Below are 26811 nucleotides of genomic sequence, written 5' to 3'. Positions count from 1 at the left end.
TCCAGCTTAATGGGTTTAAAAATAATCCTGTGTTTAGTTTGTATTTTTTTTTTTTTTTTTTAATTTTCCCTAGCAAACACCTTCTACTATGTGCATGGCCAATTGGAGATGAAAAAAAAAAAAATGTTGTTATATTTAAATACACTTCAGGGAGGCTTTTAAAATTTTGCTTTTAAATTCCAAGGCAACAGACTAGTTTTTTTCCTTACAAACTTCTTGGCATCTTTCTTTTCACATGCTCTTTTTTGCTCGACCCAGTCTTCAGTCAAATTCCTCCAAAGGGTCTGCTGTAAACAATGATTTTGTGAGCAGTTGTGTGTTCTTTGCAGTGAAAACCCGCCTTGTTTTCTGTTGCTAGGCAACCCCATTCCAGCTGCCATTGAAGAAATGCGCGGTGGTGGGAAATGGTGGGATTCTGAAGAAGAGTGGCTGTGGCCGTCAAATAGATGAAGCAAATTTTGTCATGCGGTAAGAGAGAGCACCCACAGCGCGGCCTCTGCCTTCTCTCCTTTTCCCCCTCCCTTAAGCCCTGGGGCTTTTCAAAACTAGTCACTTGTGATTAATCAGTTGTAGCACGCTCCTTAGCTTCACTTCCAGCTCATATACAAGTGAGTTTAGGAGAGAGGTAAGGGGAATGAGGGAACATGCCCCAAGAAAGTACAAAGCCAAGAAGGCTCAGGCGGAACAGAGATACCCACTCTGCTGTGAATAAAGGGAACAGGGGAAAGTGGAAAATCTCACATCTCATTTTAGGTTGTACAGCCAGGTGATTCTGACTTTTTAAATTGTTCTTTTCCTTAAGGGCAACTCTCTATGAATAAATGTTTTAATGGATTCATTTTATTCTATACCATATTCTTAGTTTTTCACCAAAGCATGTGTAAGTAGCAAGTGGGATCTGAAGACAGATGAAATCTTTGAGTGAGTGGGAAAACTGGAACAAAGAAGCAGGGGTAAATTTCAAACAAGGAGGATGCTTGGTACAGGGACTGAGCAGATTGGTGATGTGCACATCTGTTCCAGGAAAAACAGGAGGCCCCTGCAGGAGATGAAAAGGAATTGCTGAGACATATTCAGCCAGGGGCAGAGACTGCCAAATTGTAGTGGCAGCAACCTGCACTGCTGGGTGATTCTGCCCAGACATGCTTACCAGCCAGGCATAGAAGGAAAGACAGCAAGTGATTCGATAAAGATAGGTTTGGGATTATCTGGGTGAGAGGGAAGAAAGACAGGGAGTGACAACTTGGAGGGCTCTGGCGAGAGAGAGTGTAAAGTAACACATCTTGAAATCTGGGCTGGGCAGGAAGAGAGCTCTGAGATGAGTGAAGGAGAAAGGAAAGGGAAAAATGATAGGGTCATTCAGAGCAGGGGTGAGGTAAGTTGTGGCTCCTGGCTGTGAATGAAGGAGATGTGGAGTAATAAGAAGAAGCTAAAGTCAAAGAATGGCTTTCTGGAGGGCAGATTTCAGAGCTCAGGGTATCTGGGGGATGAGTGGACATGTTGTAGAAAAAGAAAACATTTGTTATTGAGAAAATAAAGGAACCTTGAGGATAGACCCTGAGAGGCCTTTCAGGTGGACCCTCAAGCCTCATTGAGGTGGAAATGACTATGAACAAAGTGCCAGCAGACTCTGTGGCCAGGAAGGGTGAAGACCACAGCAACACCAAGGACAGAAAGCTGAGCGAGATTTTGTATTCCTGTTTATTTTTAAGTATAAACGAGTAACAGTCTAGGAGTGGGAAAAAGGTAGCCGAGAGAATGCTAAGCCACCTCTGAGCCCTGAGCTAAGTGGGAGAGGGAAGAGTAAAGACTTTACTTGAGAGGATTTCAAGAGAAGCCATGTACTTGTGGGGGCTAAGTTCTCTCTTGGAGTTAGTCTCCTTGAAAAGACATTTTTTTCTCACTTGTTGAAGCCTGCAGGAGAGTCTAGATCCTTGTCTACCCACCTTTCCTTCATACAGGTACCCCCAGCATAGTTTTCCTCTGTATTGTAGTTTTCTTTTCAATATATACAAATAATGGAAAAATGGAAAAAGTACAAATGTAATTCTTTTAGTTCCAGTCAATGGAACACCTGCTCGCTGAGCACCCATAACATATGGGCCTTGAGCTGGCTCTGGGAATGGTGTGTTGAACAATTCTGTATTGGATTTATGTCCTAGAGATGTGCTTGCTACCGTGGGGGAATTCAGACACACGGGAGCTTCTCAAGAGAAGTGGTGTCTGAGCTGAGTCTTCTCTTCATTTCTCCCTAAGCAGAGGAACAACCTTTCCCAAGGGTCCAAGGTGGGAAAGACAGCAGGTGCTGTTGCAGTGTCACGAACCGTGGGGAAAATGGCTTGAGATGGAGCCAGAGAGGTATTTAAGGTATTGGAGTGGAGAAAATCACCTAGAGAGCATGAACAGGTGAGAGCAGAGCCCTGAGTCACCTTCAGGCACCCTCTTCAGTATTTTGGCATTAGGTGAGGCTGAGGAGCCAGCAAAGAACACAGAGAGGTAGGAGACAAGTCCTTGCTGTTGTTGACTAGGTCTGTGACCCACAGTGCATTATTTTACTCTTGCTGGGGCCCGGCTTTCTAATTTGTAGGAGGAAGCAGAGTAGTCAATTGCTCAGGCCCTTCCCACTATGGCAACTCTTACTCTATCTAAGACTGTACGAATACCGTATAATTGTAACACTGTTTATGTAGTTTAGTTTATATTTTCAAATTGCTCTTCAGTATTATTAGTTTATATGCTCTTTCCAAAAATTATGTAAGAAAGAAGGAATACATAGTATTCAACTCACAGATTCAAAGAAGTTAAGTGATTTCAAGTGGCCTTGATACACGTGGAAGTGTAAATACACTTCGTGCAGTATAATAAATGTATTTTTGTATTATTCATGAGTGTGTATGTGTGTGTGTCATCCATTGGTGAAGATGGACATTCACTGACACGTAGAAGACTAGGCTTAGGCACCATAGGGTGTTATCTGTTATTTCCAGTGGGCCATATTTATCACAAGTAAACAAGACTTTGTTGGCCTTATATGCAATCTGATGTTGAAATATTCAAGTTCAGAGTTAATGGGCGCTTCTGATTAGAGTGCCTGGCACAATAGTAAGCATAATGTTTCTAAAATATGGGGAGATGAGGGTTGAAAGAATTCAAAGAAGGTAGCACCGTAACTAGAACTATGTATACATACGCCTTTGATTTAATTTCAAGAATAGTGCTGTTTTATGACACATTTTAGTTTTTAAAAGCCTTATGTATGGTTTAAATTATAGGAGTAATAAAAGTTGATAAATTGTTTTAAAATTATTTGACCATTTGCAGATCTATTAATAAATCATTGCTTAATATGCATTTTGGGGCATGCTTAATATATCAAAATATTATATATTCAAAATTAAACATTTAATGAATAAATGTCATATGTCCGGTCCTAGACTGTAGGGTGTGTGATGGACAGATGTACTGAGAGAGAACATCCAAAAATAGTGCTGCCTGTATACAGTGATATACCAGATTACAGTTCAAAGTGTCTTCTAGGAGTAGGATATAACAATTTCATAATTTTCTTTGCTTGGGCGTGGTGGCTCAAGCCTGTAATCCCAGCACTTTGGGAGGCCGAGACGGGCGGATCATGAGGTCAGGAGATTGAGACCATCCTGGCTAGCACGGTGAAACCCCGTCTCTACTAAAAAATGCAAAAAAAATTAGCCGGGCATGGTGGCGGGCGCCTGTAGTCCCAGCTGCTTGGGAGGCTGAGGCAGGATAATGGCGTGAACCTGGGAGGCGGAGCTTGCAGTGAGCTGAGATCCGGCCATTGCACTCCAGCCTGGGCGACAGAGCAAGACTCCGTCTCAAAAAAAAAAAAAAAAAAAAACATAATTTTCTTTGCTTAACTGTTTTCAAACACATCTTCTAGTGCTGAAAATCAATTTCCCATTTCTCAAAGTAAACATTTGCTCTGTAGCCAAAAGCAATACTTTAAAAAATAATATTGTTGAATTCAATTTATTGGGAAGATTTGCCAGACAAAAGTTGACAGGGATTGCATCCTCAAAAGGAACTGGTTGGCTTGGGGACATGAATGAGGGAACGTAATTTTGGTGCCTTTTGAATTATGCTCAAATGTATGTTTTGTATACTCACATATACAAAAAAAATAAAGTAATTTTGTGATTTTTCTACTTTAAGATTTCTTTCTATCAAGCCCATTTCCCACTTACTTCCACATCCCAATTCAAAGAATATTCATTTCTTGTTAAATATCTGATCAGATCTCTTTTAAGATCATGAGTACAGTTGCTAAGACACTTCAGTCATTAATATGTGTTAATTGTGCCAACAGCGACAATGCAAACTTTGAAACATTTTACACCACAAATATGCCTTATTAAAACAATTTGACTTTATTAAATGTGCCTTTTGTGTACATCTTTGTAATTACCAATTTATGAGTTGAGAAACTAAAATTATGGTGTGCTTTTCCTGAGAGAAGAGATACAGGAAAGTGTCACAGATATTTGCACTTAAAGAAAAAGTGTACCCAGAACTTACACCAAAATGTATTGTCGTTATTTTCTGGAAATACATCAAAATTCATATAAAATGTTATCTTTATGATTTTAAACATTCCCCTCTCTTCTAGAAGATAATAAATAACTGCAAGTTTTTCTTGAGCTATTACTCTGTGGCAGTAGATATGAAAAGACCCAGACACATGAGCCATGGAACACACAGGAAAACAAAGTATTTACTCATGAAAATCAGTTTGTTTAATGATGACAAAACACGTTGACAGCACTCTCTAGCAATACTCAGAATTTACAGTTTTAGCATAACATAGCTGATTCTCATATGCTTCCAAGGGCAATTAAGATCAAAGCTTCTTTAAGAGACAAGTATCCAAATTTTAGTCTGTGTTTTATCCTGGAAGTCATCTTCCTCTTTGCAAAGATCAATTAAATCACAAGACCACAATCAGTTGCCACAACTGAATGAGCCTGGCTGTTAATGCATAAACTCACTCCCTCATGAGAATCCTCAGGAAACACCACATGGGATACGGGGCAACCACTCGATCTACTCTTGTACATACCTCAAGAGTAGGTTCTCTGACTTGGGCTCCACCCCCAAGCACTGTGTGCTTTCAGTGGGCATTCAGCAAAAGCCACTGACTGGTTAACTGACCTGTTGGTAGCTCCCAGAAAAACCAGTATCTTATCACCAAAGGGCAGATAAAAAGAAGCTTCTAAATCAACTGAGACAAGTTTCTGCCTAGGATGCCTTGATGTGGTGACACTCACAGGGTAAATAAGAGACAAAATCAGAGAGGCCGGGCGCGGTGGCTCAAGCCTGTAATCCCAGCACTTTGGGAGGCCGAGACGGGTGGATCACGAGGTCAGGAGATCGAGACCATCCTGGCTAACACGGTGAAACCCCGTCTCTACTAAAAAATACAAAAAACTAGCCGGGCGAGGTGGCAGGCGCCTGTAGTCCCAGCTACTCGGGAGGCTGAGGCAGGAGAATGGCGTAAACCTGGGAGGCGGAGCTTGCAGTGAGCTGAGATCCGGCCACTGCACTCCAGCCTGGGAGACAGAGCAAGACTCCATCTCAAATAAAAAAAAAAAAAAGAGAGAGACAAAATCAGAGAACCTGAGCTGATCATCTGAGTGGGTGCCTGGATACTGGGGGTAATTTGTAGGGAAAATTTAGTAGTTGGGGAACTAGCAGAGACTGCAATATTTGTAAGATATCTTTACCTACAAGTAAGTGATATGCTGGTTTATTGAAGTGATACAAAGTTACAGATGCCCTAATGTGGTAGGAATCAAGTTAGACATGTGGTTGGAGAGGAGAAATGAGGACTCAGTAATAGAAAGCTTAATGGAAACTATAGGCCCAATTGGCATTTTCATAGATAATAAATGTATATTTAATTATTTTTGTATGCTATATATGATTTGTGATATTTTTCAATATTTACTAAGTGTACACATCAAGGTTAGGGAATTTTTTTATTACATGCCATTTTTAATCCTTACAACAATTCAATGAAATAGGAAAAATCATTATCCTCATTTTGTGTAATGGAGAAACTGAAGTCAGGCAAATAAATTAACTTGCCTAATGTTCCACAGGCAGAAAGCCATGGGATTTGAATTTGGGATGGTCATATTTCCCATTGTAAGCATTTATAAGACATGGTGGCCGAGGAAAGCAACTGGGGCAGGGTGGTGTTTTGGGAATGGGAGTGGAATGGCTATTCCCATCACCAGGGAAACATCACCTGTACTCTTTCCTTTGGCTGAACTGGGATGGTGGATCACTGTATTTATTTGGATGATGAGCGATTATGCCTTCACCAGTAATCAGCCTATGCACTGGCCACACACACACAAGTCAGACATGCTGTGATTTAAGTGAATAGCACATGGCCCTGAATGCACTCTTATAATTTAGATTTTGGAAAAAGAAAGGAAAACACCAGAAAATATATTCATTCTTCCCTGTCTTTTGAGGTTTATGGGTGTGCAGAGGTACTGTAGGTCCCGTGTCCTCTAGTGTACCACACTGTCCTGAGCTCTAATTCAGGTCTAAGAATGTCTGTCCTACCCTCTCAAAAATATTTTGAATGAAATAAATACCTCCTAGTTACTGTCTCTTTCTTTTTGTAGATCATTTACCCCTTTGGCTGACATTATCTTTCTTCCTAAACAGGAGTGATTTTTATGACAGCATTTGGAAGATGCTGATAGTTAATCATTCATCTAATGTCTATTAAAAGGGAGAGGTGGTTAAAAAAAGAAACAGTTACTTGTGAATTGAGCTAGAATTAATAAAATTTCTATTTGCATTATTCTAACTGATGATTTAAAATAAAATATGCAAATCATTCCAAAATGTTTGTTCTTGTTTCTCTAGATGCAATCTCCCTCCTTTGTCAAGTGAATACACTAAAGATGTTGGATCCAAAAGTCATTTAGTGACAGCTAACCCCAGCATAATTCGGCAAAGGTAAGAGTTTATGACTTCGGTGTGTGATGAATGAAGATGAAGTCTTCTCAAATACTTAGCATCTCAAAGGCAGTGAGCATAGTTCATTTTGGGAAATCAAGAGGAAAACCATCTGGACAGGCAGGAAGGATGAAGAAGGGAATTGTAAATAAAGAAAGCAGGATTATGGGAATCCCAACAATATTTTATGCTTCCTCTGGGATTCTGTTTCTTGCCTTTAGAGATGGTAGAAATAACAAGAAGATCAATTGTTTTGCTCAAAGAACAGCACAATATTCTGCTTACTCATTACTGCTACTTTTCAGTTGGTTGACTTCAGTCCCAATTTATTGATTGGCAACTGTGAACTGAATTAATATCAAGAATAAAAAGAAAGCAATGGCCAATCCATTACATTGCTTTGGCCAATCCATGTGTGCATTAAAATAGCAATATTGTCAGAATGTACAAGAATATGTGGTTATAGTATACTATATCACATTACATTATATTATATTCAATCATATTTGGGAGAGCAGTTGTAAAATTCTTGTTCTAGTATCAATTCCAGAAATCTTGAAATTCCCTGGAATCTGGGAAGCTGCTGTGGGAGCTTCGGTTGAGGGGGTCAGTCTCTAATTGATGAAGTGCTGGAATCTGGGAAGCTGCTGTGGGAGCTTTGGAGGGGGGTGGGGTCAGCCTCTAACTGATGAAGTGCATGAGCGAGCTATCAGCTGTTCCTCCAAGGACTGTTCATTGTAGAGAAGGAGGAATCAAGCATTGCTTTAGTTCCTCCTGTGTCCCTAGCAATTAGGAGTGAAATACACAGATGTTCTGGGTCCTGGCGCTTGTCATCTAAGTAAGTCCCATCCAAGTGAACAGCATGTGTGTTCACTTATTCACAGTGTGGCACTACTTGTTTTGGTTCATAAATATTCCCATAAAATACATATCTAGAAATGCAATCAGCTTTTAATTTTGGGAGATATTGTTAAATCACCCTCCCCAAATATACCATTTATCTTCAATAATGGATAAGACTGATTGTTACCCATATGGAAAAACAATACTATTTGTGGGAAAAAAAATGATACATTATATTTTATTTAATTTGCATTTTTCTGAATATAAGAAGAGCTGAGTGGGTATTGACTATTAGTATTTTTTCTTCTGCTCCTTTGTATTTTTTGCCTACTTTTGACTTGCTTTTAAAATATTTTCTATTGATTTATAGGAACTCTATATTATAGATATTAAGTCTTTGTATCAAATATTTTATTCTAGCCTGTTACATATATTTTAATTTATATTCTATTGCAATTTAAAATTTTTTATGCAGTGAGACTTTTTAGTATTTTCCTTTATGGTTTCTTTTAAAAAACAATCTTTCTTTGGATAACCTTTCTTATTCTGATGCTCCTCCCTTCCATGAAAAAAAAATCCTGAATTTTTCTAATGCATTTATAGTTTATATTTAGAAATGTAATCCATATAAATGTATTTATTTTTATTCTTGTAAGAGAAATTTTATTGTTTTTCAACACAAATATATGTTCATTATAAGAAATCAAACAGAAAAGTACAAAGAAGAAATGAGAACACTTACAAGAAATTTTATTAAAACAGTTTATTTTTAAATACCTATAGATTCACAGAAAATTGCAAAAAACAATTTACAAGAAGGTTCTACATAGTCTTTACCCAGTGTCCCCCAAAGGTGACACATCTTTGACTATTATTTTGATTTGGGAATAAAATAAGTTTTAAGCAGGAACACATGTTCCTTTGGAGGGAAATGAAACATTTAATATATTGTATCCAAGACCAGAAGATTCTGTTTTTCTACCTGAATATGTGGAGTTGTTGTAAGATTTAAAAAGGAATGTGAAAAAGAATGTTCAGAGCAAGATTTAGAACAAGCTGAGGGAGAGAGGGAGGGAGGAAACGAGGGAGGGAGGGAGAGGGAGAGATTGTTTTTTGGGGAAAAAAATATAAATACAAATGGAGGAAGGACAGAGTCAAAAATTAAATTTTGAAGAGGAAAGTAGGACTGTTTTCTAAGACTTAAGCTCACTATGAAGAAAACATGCATGCACAAGCAAAAATCATCATCACTAACATTGGTAAGTATTTAGTTCACATTTCTGTGTGCCAGGTTCTGTGCTCTTTATAGGTAGTGCCTCACTTTATCTTAAAACAATCCTAATAGACAGGAGCTATTTTAATTTATGCATTTGACAGAAGAATGCTGTGATGTGGTGAATCTAGGAATCTGTTCATACACACAGCTGCTAATAATCGCCTGGGACTTCACCCAGGCCTCTCTTATGCCAAAGCCCATGCTCTCAACCAGGGACCATCTCTGGTCACTGCTGACCAACTGCTTTTTCTCTGTTCTCACACTACAACACAGAAGACTGTGAAAAGAACCAAGGTTGCGGGGTATCTGGCTGTTTCCAGTGACCAGCCCCCACCCTGAAGCTGCATAGGGCCTCAGTAAACTCATTAACATGCAAAAAGATAACACCGTGGAGTTTCTAAAGATTTTAGGCGTTGTATGTCACGAAATGAGATCAAAGATCTCAAATATGTATTTCAGAATATTACACCATCACACCCTCTCATCTTTTTCCGAAATCCGTATGTTGCCCAAGGAGACAATAGTTTTCCCAGAATAATCAACATAGAAAACTTCTGCCACTGTTTGGATGAAGGGAGGCAAGATGGTGCACTTCCGGGTTCTTCATCCCCCCCACCCCCCAACTTTTCCCGCGCGCGCAAAAATGCAGCCGGCAACCGGGGAAGGTGCAGACCAACTAGGCATGCGCCAGGTGATGTCAATCCGAAGACACCAAGATTTACCTGGTCGCACCTGCGGAACACCCCCCCGACACGCCCGTGCCCCGCCTATCGCCCTCCCACTCCTAGAAAAGCCTCTCCGGACGAATGCCATGCACGGACTTCCCAGCTTCCCCACTGCGGTCGGGACTGTCGGAACTCCGTCAGAGAGCTCCAGGGGCTACTCTGTGGGCCTCATTTGCTGGAGGCCGACAGACCTCTCCCTACCCACCTTCTTCCCTTGAAGCTAGGTGACCAAAATAAACTTGCAGTTTTGCTCCTACACTTGCCTACTCACTGGTTCTTTTGTGCCCGCTCTGGTGGTCTTAGAAAAACAAATCAGCCACCAAATGAGTTTGTGTTTTTCCCCCACACACCAAGCAAGCAAGCAGTTCTGCAGTAGACACCAGCGGGGTATCTCCAATTCAATTCCAACACTATCTACAGATAGTGTCAGATCCCACAGACTGAGGGCTCAGTCCTACAAGACCTAGGGGCCTCTGGAACTTTTGACTGACTGGCTTCAAGTTGGGGTTCCCCCAACTCTCTTTTTGGGTTTGATTAATTTGCTAGGGCAGCTCACAGAACTCAAGGAAACACTTACTTACGTTTACTGGTTTATTATGTTACAAAGGATTCAGATGAAGGAGTGCAAGGATGAGGTATGGGGGAGGGGACGTGGAGCTTCTGTGCCCTGGGCACACCAGCCTCCAGAAACCCCCACCTTCTTATCTGGAAGCTCTCCAAGCCCTGTCCTTTTGGCGTTTTATGGAGGCTTCATCAGCAGGCATGATTGATGAAACCATTAACCACTGGTGATCAACTTAACCTGTAATCCTTTTCTCCTCTCCAGAGGTCAGGGAGTGGGGCTGAAAATCCCAACCCTAGAATCCTGCCTTGATTCTTTCCAGTGACTAGCCCTCACCTTGAAGGGCTGGTCAGCTGTCAGTCAACTCATTAAGATGCAAAAAGGTATCACTGTGGAGTTGCCAAAGATTTTAAGAGTTACAAGGTCAAAGATCAAATATATATTTCATAACATTACACCATCACACCCTCTGATCTTTCTCTGTGATTCATGTGTTGCACAAGGGGACAGTAGCGTTTTCACAGGTTATACATAATTTTGTAAAAGTGAAAGTTTCTTCATTTTAAAAAATGTATTCAATGTAACAACATTTCTGTTCAAATCAACATGCATACACCAATTCCATTTTGTAACATAAGAAAAAATTGCATTTACAATAGCATCAAATAATATGACACATTTAATTAAACAAGAAAGCAAATCCTCTTTGGGAAAAATATGAAATTTTATTGAGAGACACTTTAGACAACCTGATTAGATGTATTGATAATACCATGTGCATGATTGAAAGACTCAATATTGTAAAGGCACCAGGTCTACCCATATCTATCTACAGATTCACTGAAATTCCAATGGAAATCTTAATGATGCATGCATGTGTATATGTGTGTTAAACTTCAAAAGTTATGTAGAAATATGAAGAGCAGAGAATAACAAAGAAGCTCTTGAAGAAAAAATGATTGGCAGAGTTGCTTTATAAGATGTTAAGACTTATTAAAAAGCTATTATAATTAAGACAATGTGGCTCTGGTGCAGGGATAAACCAACTGAATAGTGAAACAGAATAGGATACTCCCAAATATTTCCACATAGATATAAACCATATATATGACAGATGTCATATTTATATCAGTGATATAAATATGAAGAGTCGAGAATAGCGAAGAAGTATAAACTTTTCAAAACAATGTTGGGACAATTAGATTACATATGGGAAAAAAATAAAGTAAATTAAACCTCTACCTCATAATTTATACCAAAAATTATTTTCAGGTGGTTAAGACTTAAAAATAAAGCTGCTGGGCCCAGTGGCTCATGCCTGTAATCTCAGCACTTTGGGAGGCCGAGGCTGGTGGACTGGCTGAGGAGTTGAGACCAGTCTGGGCAACATGGCAAAACCTCATCTCTACCAAAAAATACAAAAGTTAGCCGGGTATGGTGGCATGTGGCTGTAGTCCTAGCTACTTGGGAGGCTGAGGCAGGAGAATTGCTTGAGTCCAGGAGGTCAAGGCTACAGTGAGCCAAGTTTGTGCCACTGCACCAAAGTCTGTTGAGTGAGACCTTGTCTCTAAAATAATAATAATAATAATAATAATAATGAGACCTTGTCTCTAAAATAATAATAATAATAATAATAAGAAGAAGAAGAAGAAGAAGAAAAAGAAGAAGAAGAAGAAGAAGAAGAAGAAGAAGAAGAAGAAGAAGAAGAAGAAGAAGAAGAAGAAGAAGAAGAAGAAGAAGAAGAAGAAGAAGAAGAAGAAGAAGAAGAAGAAGAAGAAGAAGAAGAAGAAGAAGAAGAAGAAGAAGAAGAAGAAGAAGAAGAAGAAGAAGAAGAAGAAGAAGAAGAAGAAGAAGAAGAAGAAGAAGAAGAAGAAGAAGAAGAAGAAGAAGAAGAAGAAGAAGAAGAAGAAGAAGAAGAAGAAGAAGAAGAAGAAGAAGAAGAAGAAGAAGAAGAAGAAGAAGAAGAAGAAGAAGAAGAAGAAGAAGAAGAAGAAGAAGAAGAAGAAGAAGAAGAAGAAGAAGAAGAAGAAGAAGAAGAAGAAGAAGAAGAAGAAGAAGAAGAAGAAGAAGAAGAAGAAGAAGAAGAAGAAGAAGAAGAAGAAGAAGAAGAAGAAGAAGAAGAAGAAGAAGAAGAAGAAGAAGAAGAAGAAGAAGAAGAAGAAGAAGAAGAAGAAGAAGAAGAAGAAGAAGAAGAAGAAGAAGAAGAAGAAGAAGAAGAAGAAGAAGAAGAAGAAGAAGAAGAAGAAGAAGAAGAAGAAGAAGAAGAAGAAGAAGAAGAAGAAGAAGAAGAAGAAGAAGAAGAAGAAGAAGAAGAAGAAGAAGAAGAAGAAGAAGAAGAAGAAGAAGAAGAAGAAGAAGAAGAAGAAGAAGAAGAAGAAGAAGAAGAAGAAGAAGAAGAAGAAGAAGAAGAAGAAGAAGAAGAAGAAGAAGAAGAAGAAGAAGAAGAAGAAGAAGAAGAAGAAGAAGAAGAAGAAGAAGAAGAAGAAGAAGAAGAAGAAGAAGAAGAAGAAGAAGAAGAAGAAGAAGAAGAAGAAGAAGAAGAAGAAGAAGAAGAAGAAGAAGAAGAAGAAGAAGAAGAAGAAGAAGAAGAAGAAGAAGAAGAAGAAGAAGAAGAAGAAGAAGAAGAAGAAGAAGAAGAAGAAGAAGAAGAAGAAGAAGAAGAAGAAGAAGAAGAAGAAGAAGAAGAAGAAGAAGAAGAAGAAGAAGAAGAAGAAGAAGAAGAAGAAGAAGAAGAAGAAGAAGAAGAAGAAGAAGAAGAAGAAGAAGAAGAAGAAGAAGAAGAAGAAGAAGAAGAAGAAGAAGAAGAAGAAGAAAATTTAAAATAAAAATAAAAGCAACTAACAATACAGCTAGGGACAAAGATGTAGCAAGTAAAACTATAAGGAATAATAAGTAATCACCTATCAGGGTAGGAAGAGTATTGGGTTCAGGTGTGGAATAATGGGACTTCTGGATTGCTAGAAGTGTTCTTTTTCTTGGCCAGGCTGGTGTAACATGGTTATAAACTTCATAATGATTCCTTAGGCTGCATATGTATGTTAGATGCACTCTTCAGTATATATACTTTACTAAAAACGTAAGAAAAAGGTATGCTAAGTGATGGAGGATTATACAACTTATAGTTTAAAGGTTCTCAGTTTGCTTTTTTGACAAAATTGAGTTCCAGAGAAGTATACTAGAGTGTAAGTTCTATATAAAAGGGATCTCAGTGTCTTGAACATAAGGATTGATAAAAACTTTCCTTTTTTTGAGACAGTTTTTCACTCTTGTTGCCCAGGCTGGAGGGCAGTGGAGCGGTCTTGGCTCATTGCAACCTCTGCCTCCCCGGTTCAAGAGATTCTCTGCTTCAGCCTCCCAAGTAGCTGGGATTACAGGCATGCGCCACCATGCCCAGCTAATTTTGTATTTTTTGTAGAGACAGGATTTCACCATGTTGGCCAGGCTGGTCTTGAACTCCTGATCTCAGATGATCCACCTGCCTTTTCCTCCTAAAGTACTGGCATTCCAGGCATGAGCCACCGCACCTGGCCAATAAAAATATTTGAATAGAAATATAGTTAAAGCCTTATCAGCACCACTGTCAGTGTTGTGAAGCTCTGTGCTCAAATTGGAATACAATGTTTTAAGTCATCAATTATCAACTTTTCATTTTATAGAAGGGATCAAACAGGTAGCAAGTGCTGGAAACTTTGGGTTAAATACATCTGAGACTGCATTCCATTCATAGCATCTTCTTCACATGGCTAGCAGTATATGCAAACAGGGTGGTATACAAAGTGCAAACACTTGTATGTAGGGATTAAAATATAGATGATGCTATACTATCATGGCCCAGTAAAATGGAAGAAATGATATTAAAGTAAGAAAGGCAGTATGTATTTCTATATTAGATTATCCTATTTATATTAGATATTTTATACATATCTCGTAGTCTTCCCTCAAAGCTGTGCAAATCCAAGACATCAGTAGTTACCTTGTACTTTCATGTGATGAAAAATTAAACTCATTGGGCAAAGATGTGCAGTGGAAATGCTAATTTTCATAGCTGTCTCCAAAACCTTGATTCTGCTAAAAATATTCTATCAGAAGTTATAAGCATTAAGAGTTTTCACTACAAAATTCTGTTAGAAAATATCAGGAACAAGATAAAACAGGTTTTAGAAAAATTAAGTACACATATTTGAGAAGCACACACAATTATAGTGACAAAAAGAAAGTTGGAGAAGGTAATACTTATTGCTCTATCTGAAAGAAATTCTCAGTAAGAAGGAGCTTTGCTACAGTAAGAAGGAGCTTTGCTACAGCCTTTGTTCAGATATCTTGTTTGGAGTGCATTCTTCTTGACAGTACCCAGAACAAAAAGATTAGTTAGGGTGCCTGAGACATAAGATTAGAAAGGGCTTTGCAGTCACATTCATCCTCTGATTGAATTTTTATGGGCAAAGAGAGGAAAGAGGTGGTTTTAATCTGGCAGCTAGATCTTTAAACTCCTTACTATTACCCTTTTTCTTCCTTTGCTGGCCTTTGCAGGTGGAAGGCAGAGGATTCATACATATCATTACCCTTCGTCAATGCACCGTCTGTAGACTTTCATCTTAAAACATTTTTGTTCAAATACTCTTTATTTTATTTGTATGAATTTCAGGGATATAGTGCCATTTTGTTACATGATTATATTGTGTGGTGGTCAAGTTAGTGTCCAAATATCCTTTAAAAGATTTTTAAAATCCATGATTCCCTCGATTATTTTAATTAACCTAATTTTTGTGGCATAGGTTACATTGTTGCCAAGTATGGACTTTTGAGGGCATTACATACATATGCTTTAAATATGTATTGTCAGAATTTCAGAAGTGCAGATCTAGTTCTTCCGATGTTACATGTCCTCATGGCACAGTCAGTCTCTTTGTCAAATTAATTTATTAAGTTAACTTTTTGTCAGAAAAGATGGACTACCTTTTTAATTCAAATAAGTGTTACAGTATAATCCACTATAATCATCTCACTTCTGAGGTTTAATTATTCAACATATACAGTACAGGGAACTATCAAGAGTTTGTCCCTTGGACAAAATAAGGCACAGCTCCTTTCTATTTCTTCTGAATAAATGTTTGCTTTTGTTCAGGGGATATTCTTTCAGAAGCTGTGTATTTTGGAAATGTTTCTTTGTTTGGTGGCCTAGTGGCTTTTATCCTTTGGGGCAATGCATCATTATAGTATTTGGGATAATAGGAGGCATGACTTTCTTTTATGAAGTAGGAAAAGAAAAATTATGGAAATAGAATTTGGAAAAGGGAGTTATTTAGACTATCAGATTGGTCTTGAGCAAATATATTTTAGAAAAGTATACATATGGAATTTGAAGGTCTGGAAATTTATGGGGAGGAGGAGGAGTAAAAGGAGAGCCAACAAATATTTCTTGAAATCTTCTCTGGGACATGACATACGAAGTTGAATGAGATGAGATGACCTCAAACCCTGAAGTCACTCACAGAAGCAGACGTGCCCATGGTTGTAGTGTCCATTGAAGGGATTTTATAAATTTGAGGGAACCCTTCTGTATTAGTCCATTCCCACATTGCTTGCAGTGAGCAGAGATCGTGCCACTGCACTCCAGCCTGGGTGGCAGAGCGAGACTCCGTCTCAAAAAAAGAAATGCCGGACACTGGGTAATTTGTAAAGAAAAGAGGTTCATTGGGCTCATGGTTCTGCAGACTTTACAAGAAGCATGATGTTGGCATCTGCTCAGCATCTGGGGAGGCCTCATAAACTCACAATCATGGCAGAAGGCAAAGGGGGATCAGGCATGTCACATGGCCGGAGCAGGAGCAAGAGGGAGTGAGAGAGCGGCCACACTTTTAAACAGTCAAGTCTTATGATAAGTCACTTACTATTGCAAGGACAGCACCAAGGGGATAGTACTAAGCCATTGATGAGAAATTTTCACCATAATCCAATCACCAACCATCAGGCCCCACCTCCAACACTGGGGATTACAATTCAATATGAGATGTGGGTGTGGACACAGATACAAAACGTATTACCTTCTGAAATTATAAAAAATGTTCTCTACAAAAAATAGTAAAAACCTGACTGGGTAGGGAGGCATGTTCTTGTAGTGCCAGCTACTCAGGAGGCTGAGGTGAGAGGATTACTTGAGCCCAGAAAGCTGGGTTAGGGTTAGGGTTAGGTTAGCCATGATTGCACTCTAGCCTGGGCAACAGAACAAGACCCTGTCTCAAAAAAAAAAAAAAAAAAAAAAAAAAAAAAAAAAAAAAAAAAAAAAGAGTTGGCATGAACTAGGAAACAGAAAGGTATTTAGAACAAATGTAGTAAAAATCATGGTGGAGTTAAACTTTTAAAATTTGTAAATGCATTACTTTTAATTCAATAAGGGGACTTGATATGAGACCTCAATATTTATTTTGAGGTATAGTCTGCATACAAGTGGAAGAGATTTTATCCAATGGTTAGTGCCTCTAAGTTTAATAAAGGGAATTGAGAACATAGAGATAATCACAGAGGGAACAATTGTTTTTGTTATTTATGTGCTTTTTAAATAATAACTTGAGCTTTGAGGAAAATAACTTGGGTCTAAGAAGGTTATAGCAATTTATCTTTAAAATTGCGTACAACTCAATGTACACATAATATACATGCATGTTTCAAACTGCCTTCCTAAAACTTCCATATCTCTTTTGCTGTCTGACTTCTTTTTTTTTTTTCCTTCAAACTCAGAGCAGCTTATCAGTGTTTGTATTAAGGCTTCGGAGTCATTGATAGCTATTTATTCTAACATCTGTTCTGAAATAAGGGAATTAGAAGGCAGATAATAAAACTGAGACTAGAGATAGCAAGTAGGAGATAGAAAAGAAAAATCCCCTAAAAATATGAATACATGGAGGTGATGTCTGAGAGGCAATATTACCCAGCAGTGAAGAACACAAGTTTTGATTAGAATGGATTAGTTTTCAAATTCTACTGCTAGTGCTAGTAAGTACTCCTACCTACTAGCTATGCAACCTTAGTTACTTAATGTACTATATGTCAATTGAGTATAAAATTATTTACCTTGAGGACTGTTGAGAGATATGAATGAGATAATATATCTGCATCTAGTAGAAGCTATTCTGACTGATGTCCAAATTAGCTACTCAAGAGGACTCTCCTGTTGCAATACATTTTGTTCTTGGATAAAACATATTATTTAATACATTTTTGTACTCATCAGATTTAGAGAAATCTCCAACCATATCTGCATGCCCACCTTCCCACCAAAAAAACAAAAACAGAAAATGAGGGAACAAAAACCAGACCAAATGCTGAGAATTATAAAAGTCAGATATCAAAACTTAGAAAAGAGACCAGTCTCTGGACTCACCATGTTAATGGGTGTCCCATATTAAGCTCGAGAAGGAGCCTATTGTCGTTCCAGGTCAGTAGCAGCCCTTGGCTTCCAACAGAAGCAAGCAAATTTCTTCTGGAAGAAAGCTCACGGAATTCTTATATGCTATGTTCAAACAAATGATAGCTCATAAGCAAACACTCAAAATGCAGACAAGCCATCAATAGTGTAAATTCTCAGAGACAAAAATCAAACAAAAAGTAACATGAATTTAATGCCTGAGAACTTATTGGAATTGTCAGATGCAGTAGATTACTAAATATGTAATCTTTATAGAAAATAAAAAGAATGAGAAGTCAATAAGAGAATATCCAAATTAAGTAGGTAGACTTGAAAAAGCACTAAATTAAACTTTTAGAAATGAAAACTATAATTGTTGAAATGGAAAGACATCAAATTAGACATAACTGAAGAGAGAGTTGGTGAACTGGAAGACAAAGCAAATTATTTTCCTGATAATGAGGCTATGGAAAATATAAAGGCAAGACAAAGAAACATGGAGGATAGAATAAGAAGTAATATGCTAAAGTGGAATTGTGGAACTATAAAATAGAGATAAGAATTCTTTTTCAGAATTCATGATTAATGTGATCCATAAGTAAAGGAAACACAAAGTATCAAGCAGAACAATTAAAATTGTTTAAAATGCAAACAGACAATTTTAGTGAAACAGAACTAAAGATAATAAGAAGCTTATAAAAGCAGCCAGAAAGAAAAGACAGATCACCTGGAAAAGAATAATTATACTAAAACAAACTTCTTCTTCTTTTTTTTTTTTTTTAATTTTTTTTGAGATGGAGTCTCGCTCTGTCGCCCAGGCTGGAGTGCAGTGGCGGAATCTCAGCTCACTGCAAGCTCCACCTCCCAGGTTCACGCCATTCTCCTGGCTCAGCCTCCCGAGTAGCTGGGACTGGTAGCTGGGACTACAGGCGCCCGCCACCTTGCCCAGCTAGTTTTTTGTATTTTTTAGTAGAGACGGGGTTTCACCGTGTTCGCCAGGATGGTCTCGATCTCCTGACCTCGTGATCCACCCGTCTCGGCCTCCCAAAGTGCTGGGATTACAGGCTTGAGCCACCGCGCCCGCCCTCTAAAAACAAACTTCTAACAGTAAAAATGGACATCAGGAAGCAGTGGAAGAGTATCTTCAAAGTGCTGAGAGAGAAACTACCAACATCGAAATGCATATTCAGCAATCTATTTCTTCAATAGTAGTTTCAATAGAAAATGTTTTCTGAAAAACAGACACAGATTTTTTACCTCCAAAGATCCTTCATTGAGAGGAAATCTGAAGAATATATCTCAGAAAAACAGTATGTTACTCCAGAAAAAAAATCTGGGATGCAAATGAGTTGCTAAGCGTATCAATAAATCCAAACCATTTTATCTGTATAAAATAATAATTATTATAATACATTATTTTTGCAGATGATTTGTGTGATCAAAACAAAAGACAACTAAAATACTGGTAAATGACATTGCATAAGTTGGGAGGGGGAGATTGAAATGTTATTAGCTCTTCTTTCAGTTTTTTACTTCTTAATGACAAGTCATCCTTTTGTCCTAAGCAGCAACAGCAATAATTTTAGTATCTTTCACTATTTCTGTGGGTCAGGAATTCAGGAAGAACTAGGCTGAACAGATCTGTCTCATGATCTCTCACATGGTGGCTGGAGTGGAAATGGAAAAGGCTTGGAGTAGCCGGAGCTGGTCAAGCATCTCCCTTCCTGTAGTCTCAGGGCTTTCTGTGTGATTTCTCCTAGTGAATTAGTGTGGGCACCCTCAGCATGATCGACTCCAGGAAGCTGGACTGTTTACATGGCAGCTGGCTTCCCCCAAAGCTAGTGTCCATACAGAACAATTCGAAGCGCATGACGTTTTAATAGCCTTACATGGAAAGTGCGCTCGCATCACTTTCATCATACTCTATTGGTTGAAGCAATCACAAAGTCCCACCCAGGTACAAGAAAGAAGAGTTCTAGCACAGATCCACCTCTTGTTGGGGGAAGTTTTCAAGTAACATTATTAGAAGAGTATGCATGGTAGGAGATTTTTTGTGTCCATCTCTGGAAAATATAATCTGCCACAGTCTGCCCTTGAGTGACAACAATTTATATCCCTCACATATTCAAAATAAACTCATTGCCTTCCTGAAGCCCCTCAAGACCTATTCCATGACAGCATCAGTTTAAAATCCAGGATCTCCAAAAGGTTGAAAGAGGAACAGCAACAACAACAAAACCAGAAAAGAATAAACTGAAAACAAAATACAACAGAGTGGGTCCAAAAAGCCAAAGTTGATACTTTGAAAAGTCTACCACAATTAACAAACCTCTAGTAAAGTTGACAGATAAATAAATAATAATTATTTTAAAATAGACTTTTCATGATTTTTCTACAAATCCATCCTAACAAACAAGAAAATCTCTACTGTACACAAATGTATTATGTACATCATAAATGGATAATAAGAACAAAATGATATCTCCAAACCTAAAAAAGTGTACCAGTGATTTTGTAATTTATGATATATCCGTATTGATGGTATATTATGCAAAGACATTATGGGTTAATATACATAAATGGTTTTAATAAATGGTGAAATGCTCATGTTCTAATATTAAGTGAAAAAATAAATATATAAATGTGTAAATATATAAAATTATATATATAATTATATTCAGAGAAAGTCTCTAAGGAAAAAACTCAACATTTTCCAAAGTTGCAAAACTTTATGATGGGAAAAAACAATATTTAAAAAGCAGACCTTGGCTGGGCACAATGGCTCACACCTGTAATCCCAACTCTTTGGGAGGTAGGAGGCTGAGGTGGGAGGATTGCTTGAGGCCAGGGGTTTGAAAACATCCTGGGCCATATAGTGAGAACTTATCACTACAAAAATAAAAAATTAGCCAGACATGGTGCCTATAGTCCTAGTTGCTTAGGAAGCTGAGGTAGGAGGATTACTTGAGCCTAGGAGTTCAAGGCTGCCCTGAGCTGTGNGTAAATATATAATTATATATATAATTATATTCAGAGAAAGTCTCTAAGGAAAAAACTCAACATTTTCCAAAGTTGCAAAACTTTATGATGGGAAAAAACAATATTTAAAAGCAGACCTTGGCTGGGCACAATGGCTCACACCTGTAATCCCAACTCTTTGGGAGGTAGGAGGCTGAGGTGGGAGGATTGCTTGAGGCCAGGGGTTTGAAAACATCCTGGGCCATATAGTGAGAACTTATCACTACAAAATAAAAAATTAGCCAGACATGGTGCCTATAGTCCTAGTTGCTTAGGAAGCTGAGGTAGGAGGATTACTTGAGCCTAGGAGTTCAAGGCTGCCCTGAGCTGTGATCATGCCACTGTACTCCAGCCTGGAAGACAGAGTGAGGCCCCATCTTTTTAAAAAAGGGCCTTGTTATTTTATAATTTCTCCTAATATTAACTCATTTTGACAATAACACAGCCCTGTGAGTTGGAGCCCTGTGAGTTGCAAACAATATGAATAAAGCCCTGATTTTGTGTGTGGATTCCTGCCCTTCCAGATTTAAATGAGATTAACTTGAATTCCAAATTTTATGCACTTAATTCAGAGTCAGAACATTCTCCACATCTTTCCAGTGACCTTGTCCTGAGAGCAGCAGAGGTGAGCATGGAACCAAGAACCCAGGACCTGACACACAGGAGTTACTGTGTAAATGTTCATTTATCTTCTTCCTTTCTTTCCCTCTGTGAAGCTCTAGTCTTCAGTGTTAAATAGCAGATAAGATCAACCATTACTCTAAAAGCAAAATTAGTACATAATTAGTAAATAAGTATTAGAATAGCCCAAGTTCTCGTGGCACTTTCATGCAGGCCCACTGAGAGTGGGTTGCACCCCGTGGAAAAACATTAGGCGAGGTCCCAGCAAGGGTACCAGGTGGAGAATCTTTACCCAGGATTTATATTGATATGCCACTGGGCCAACAGTTTGTACCAGCTTTCTCTCATCCACCCCCTCCTCAGCCCTCTTTTTAATGTGTGCTTCAGTTGCATATTTTTTTGAATCAGTAAAATGTCAGTGAGTTGCAATTTCAGTGAAAGAAAATGTGTGGAGGGGTTTCTGTCAGCTAATGGGACAGCATTGCCTGTGTGATCAAAGATGAGTTGTTCAACCACTCTCTGCATGGAAGGAGGCAGAAAACATTTAACAGTCAGCGACAGAATTTTGTGTTGAAGGTGTGCTGTCTGTATATGGAACTATTTCTCGCTGACTTCTAGGGATCAGGGAGAAACTCAAGGGCCTGTGTTGGTTCGGGAGTTGAATCTGAGTAATAGGTGAGTGTGGAATTGTTGGGATGAGCAAAAGAGAGGGGTTGAGGAAGAAAGAAGGTCTAGAGAAGGGAGACGCGGTGAAGGAGCAGGAGAGAAATCTTTAGGAAACTTAGGCATGTTGACTAGAAACAAACTGAAATGTCTGCAATCAATTGTAAGTTGTTTTTCAGAAAGTGTGTGTCCTGAGATTATTTCCCCTTCATTCTCTCTTAACTTCTATGACTCTTCAGATTTCTAACATAGCTATGCATTTTCGTCAGTTTTGTATATGATATTAGCGTGTGTGTGTGTGTGTGTGTGTGTGTGTGTGTGTGTGTGTGTGTATGTGGTGAAGGGAATGTGCTTCATTCGTCTGGCATCAACATGGTTTGTTCTCCTGGATAATGGCACTGAGGAGACAGAGAGGACCTGGAAAATGTAACCCTCCTAGGGATGTTCAGATGCAAATCCCGGGAAACGCCACTTTAGTAGTTGACTGCATGCCCCTTTTGGAATGTGGAGTCAACCTTTTGATTTACAAAATAGCTTTGTAGCTATTTCGTTACAGCCAAGGCATTTGTGCCCCTGCTGAACTGTGGGAGGCAAACTCAAGTGTAAAGTGTGAAACTGGCTAATTATCTTATCTCCATATATGCCAAGAGCCTCTTTGAGCAAGATGGTAGGGGTCCATCTGTGAACAATTCATTGCACAGAGTTGATTTCGTATTCAATGATTTCAGATTGTTCAGCTATTAATGAACTTTCTTCATTATCCTCATGAAAACGGATAAGACAGTAATATTTATTAGTATGTGAATATTTCTATTACTTTATTAAAATCAAAATGACTTTATTGCTAAATTTATATTTGTAATTCATTTTACTGGAGACTAGAAACCATGTAGATTAAATAGAATATAGTCTCAATGATTGCTAATTGTATTGCAACTTTTTTTAAGGGTATATATTGTTAAACAGTATTTTTCTTTATAAAAAAGTTTTCTTTCCAACTGGAATTATAAGAACATAGCTCTATAAGTTTCTGTTCCTAAGTTGCTTTAATTTGTTTAATAGAATTTTAAAAATCAGAGCTTTAGAACTTTAGTGTTATTGGATTTATAAATCATGATACGCATTTTTAACCAAAGTTTCTACTGTAGCTTTTATATCTGAATCTCCGTGGACACACACAATACACGTGCTCACACACATGCACATACACACAGTAATGAGACAAAGGGGAATCAGAATCACCATGCAAATTATTGACAAGGGCAGAATATAAATTAGTGGGACAGATATCATATTTGATAAATATTATTGCAAATACAAATGAAGGGAAAGGCAGAAAAAGGAAGTGCTACCCGCATGATTAAATTGACACATTTTATTGATTGTGCGCTGCACAGTTTTTAATATTTTAACATCTGTGAAACAGCTGCTGCGTACAGCCTGTGATGTCCAGTTGGAAGCTGAGGCATAGTTGGCACTGGGAGTACGTAGTTGTCACCTTGCTCATAGCTGCTCCTGTGCTGTCTTCCTGATTAAATTATGCACACTGTTGGTACTGCACATGTTGAGTTTGACTGGCATTTAAAATATCTCCAAAAAGATAGAATATCTATTGTGTATAAAGATGTAAACAAAGCCTAGCATGTAAATTTGATTTGTAAGCAAATTACTTCAGAGAAATAATGGAAGCAATTTTATATTTTCTTGCAAAGCAGCATAAAAAAGGAAGAAGAAAATAACCATCAGCAAATGATGGTTTATTTTAAGTAGTTACTAAGTTCTGTGCAAAATGATTGTCTAGACAATGCAGATGAAAGTAGGAAAAATTGTTGTGTTCCTTGGAATGGATGAAAAATGCCAAAGCAAGAAGAGACTAGTACAAGACTATTCACAATACTATTATAAAAACACTGAGGCATGGTTTTATTGGCAGTGCTTTTTTCTTTATAGTTAGTAAATAATATCTCTTTTTTTTGTTTTTTGTTTTTTTGTTTTTTTTGTTTTTTTTAGACAGAGTCTCGATCTGTTGCTCAGGTTGGAGTACAGTGGTGCGATCTCAGCTCACTGTAACCTCCGCCTCCCGGGTTCAAGTGATTCTCCTGCCTCAGCCTCCTGAGTAGCTGGAATTACAGGCACCCACCACCACACCCAGCTAATTTTGTATTTTAGTAGAGACGAGGTTTCACCATGTTGGCCAGGCTGGTCTCAAACTCCTGACCTCAAGTGATCCGCCCACCTTGGCCTCTCAATGTGTTGAGATTACAGGTGTGAGCCACTGCACCCAGCCAAATAATATATTATATTTGATAAAATATAATTTGTTTTAAATAAACAATATCTGCCAATTCCTCTGAAATAGAAATGATTAGATAGAAAATAAAACAGAATATTTGGAGGAAGCATGGCACATAAAAGAAAATACTAAGCACTGCACAACCATGAGGCACATAGAACTGGTATGTTGAGAGGTGAGTAATGCATGTATGAGCATTATCCTGATTTTTCAGTGAAAACTTTTGTGACGGACAAGTTAGGTGAATTGCTTCAATCAACTATTAAGTGGCAGATTAGGCACTTGAACCTAGGTCTTTGGACCCTTTGTTTTTTTTGAGAAGTAGTTCCAGAGATATTGTGGAGGGGTTTATGGTTGATATCACAGCTTACCCGTGTTTTACTGGGAGAGAAGAGAAAACAAGAGAATTCCAAGAGGTCAATAACGAGTTTACCATTTAAAAGAGAAAGGGAGGATTTATTGACTTGAGATACTTGAGTGAAACTCCTGGGGAGACAAAAAAGGGTGATTTATGACTCTGTGCTCTGTATTTCAAAGATTCTGACAGTAACAGAATATATGAAAGGGTGAAAGAATGCGTGCTCAGTAAATGTTAAAAACAAAAAACAAGCAAACAAAAAAACACCACCACAGTACTCTACTCTTACACTTGATTGATATTTTTGCTGGGATTTTATTTCTACTTTGGAAATCCTTTTAGCATTTTGAAGATGTTCCTCCAATGTTTCTTCCTACAGTCAGTGTTGCTTCTGAGAAAACTGATGTCATTGTGATTCCTGATCTTTTGTGTGTGACCTGTATGTCTGCTTACTCCTGCATTCTAATCTAGTCTTCTTCCTTGCCTCATATTTTGAAATTTCACAGTGATACACCCAGTGATTGGCTTAATTTCATTCATTGTGCTGGTATGCAGTGGAGCTTTTCAAATCTGCAATTTTTCTTGAGTTATTTCCTTAATTCTGCTTTGCCGATTGGAATAGTCAGTTTTTAGTTCTCTTATTTGACCTACCGGGAACATGTGACACATTGATTTTTCTCTCAAACCACTTATTTCACATAGTTTCCAAGTCAATGCTCTTTAGATTCTCTTGTTATTTTATTTTATTTTTATTTTTATTTTAGTGTTTTATTTTTGAGGCAGAGTCTCTCTCTGTCACCTGGCTGGAGTGCAGTGGCGCGATCGTGGCTCACTGCAACCGCCGCCTCCCAGGTTCAAACCATTCTCCTGCCTCAGCCTCCCGAGTAGCTGGGATTCCAGGCATGCACTACCACGCCCGGCCTATTTTATTCACTTTCTACAGGATTTTATCCAGTCTCAGGGCTTAAATACTATATGTATATCCTCTGATGACTCTTAAATTTGTACTGTGAGGCCTGTCTTTTATCTCCAGACTCATATACCTAACTCCCAGCTTGGCTCATCTATTTGGATGTATAATACGAATATCAAACTTAAAATAACCAGTACAGAACTCCTAATTCCCCCTTTTCTGCGAACCTGTGTATTCTGTCATTTCCCCCATCTCAAAGAAGTGGAAACTCCATTTTCATTTGCTCAGCTCAAAACCTTGAATTGGAGTCCCCGTTGGCTGATTTTATTAAATCCACTGCTAAATTATGGTGGCTCTACTGTCATATTTTATGACCATTATTCACCTCCTCCACTGTCACCTTGGTCCATGTGTCTCCTGAATAATTGCAGTCATCTTCCAACAAGTTTTTATGCTTCCAGCCTTATCACTGTGCTATTTAGTAGCTTATTGCCTCTCAGCTGCAAAACCACTTTCATGTACCCTGGTTTGTGTTGCTGAAACCATGATTTTACAAATCATGTTCCCCCTTGCCAGCTAGTTTCCAATTGGGGGCACTAGTGGGACGCTATGGGAAGCTGAAAGAGGAAAGGGATTTATTCCTTCCTGCTGGTGTCCTATGGGTCTCCTGTCTCCTTGTGATTTCTATGAGAATAACCCTAGCAACCATTCCTTTCCATAGCAGTAGCTAAATTCAATTGGCAGTATTTCTCAGCACTTTAAACCTAGTCAACACACATGTAAGAGATTCTTATTCTTGTCTTTCAGACTTTGATATTTGTAAAACCATAACAACCCAGTCTAAGAATAAACCTAATACTTTGGGAGGCTGAGGCAGGTGGATCACAAGGCCAGGAGATTGAGACCATCCTGGCTAACATGGTGAAACCGCACCTCTAATAAAATATACAAAAAATTAGACGGGCATGGTGGCAGGTGCCTGTAGTCCCAGCTACTCGAGAGACTGAGACAGGAGAATGGCATGAACCTGGGAGGCGGAGCTTGCAGTGAGCTGAGATCCTACAACTGCACTCTAGCCTAGGTGACAGAGCAAGACTCCATCTCAAAAAAAATAAAAAAGAGA

The 26811-nt window shown here is 38.4% G+C and overlaps 1 protein-coding gene across 2 annotated transcripts in view; it reads left to right on the top strand.

Annotated features, from left to right (window-relative positions):
* Positions 1-26811, top strand: part of ST8SIA1 (ST8 alpha-N-acetyl-neuraminide alpha-2,8-sialyltransferase 1) — a 145787-nt gene that overhangs the window by 83864 nt on the left and 35112 nt on the right. Inside the window, exons 3-4 of one of the 2 annotated variants that reach the window (XM_017890546.1) lie at positions 359-468; positions 6919-7011. In XM_017890546.1, the coding sequence (XP_017746035.1) occupies positions 359-468; positions 6919-7011 (203 nt within the window). The remainder of the gene's footprint in view (positions 1-358; positions 469-6918; positions 7012-26811) is intronic. The other variant, XM_017890547.1, reaches the window with a different exon arrangement.

The sequence above is a fragment of the Rhinopithecus bieti genome, unplaced genomic scaffold (assembly GCF_001698545.2).
Source record: "Rhinopithecus bieti isolate Rb0 unplaced genomic scaffold, ASM169854v2 scaffold_17971, whole genome shotgun sequence".
NCBI lineage: Eukaryota > Metazoa > Chordata > Mammalia > Primates > Cercopithecidae > Rhinopithecus > Rhinopithecus bieti.
This window is presented reverse-complemented; position numbering and strand designations above follow the sequence as displayed.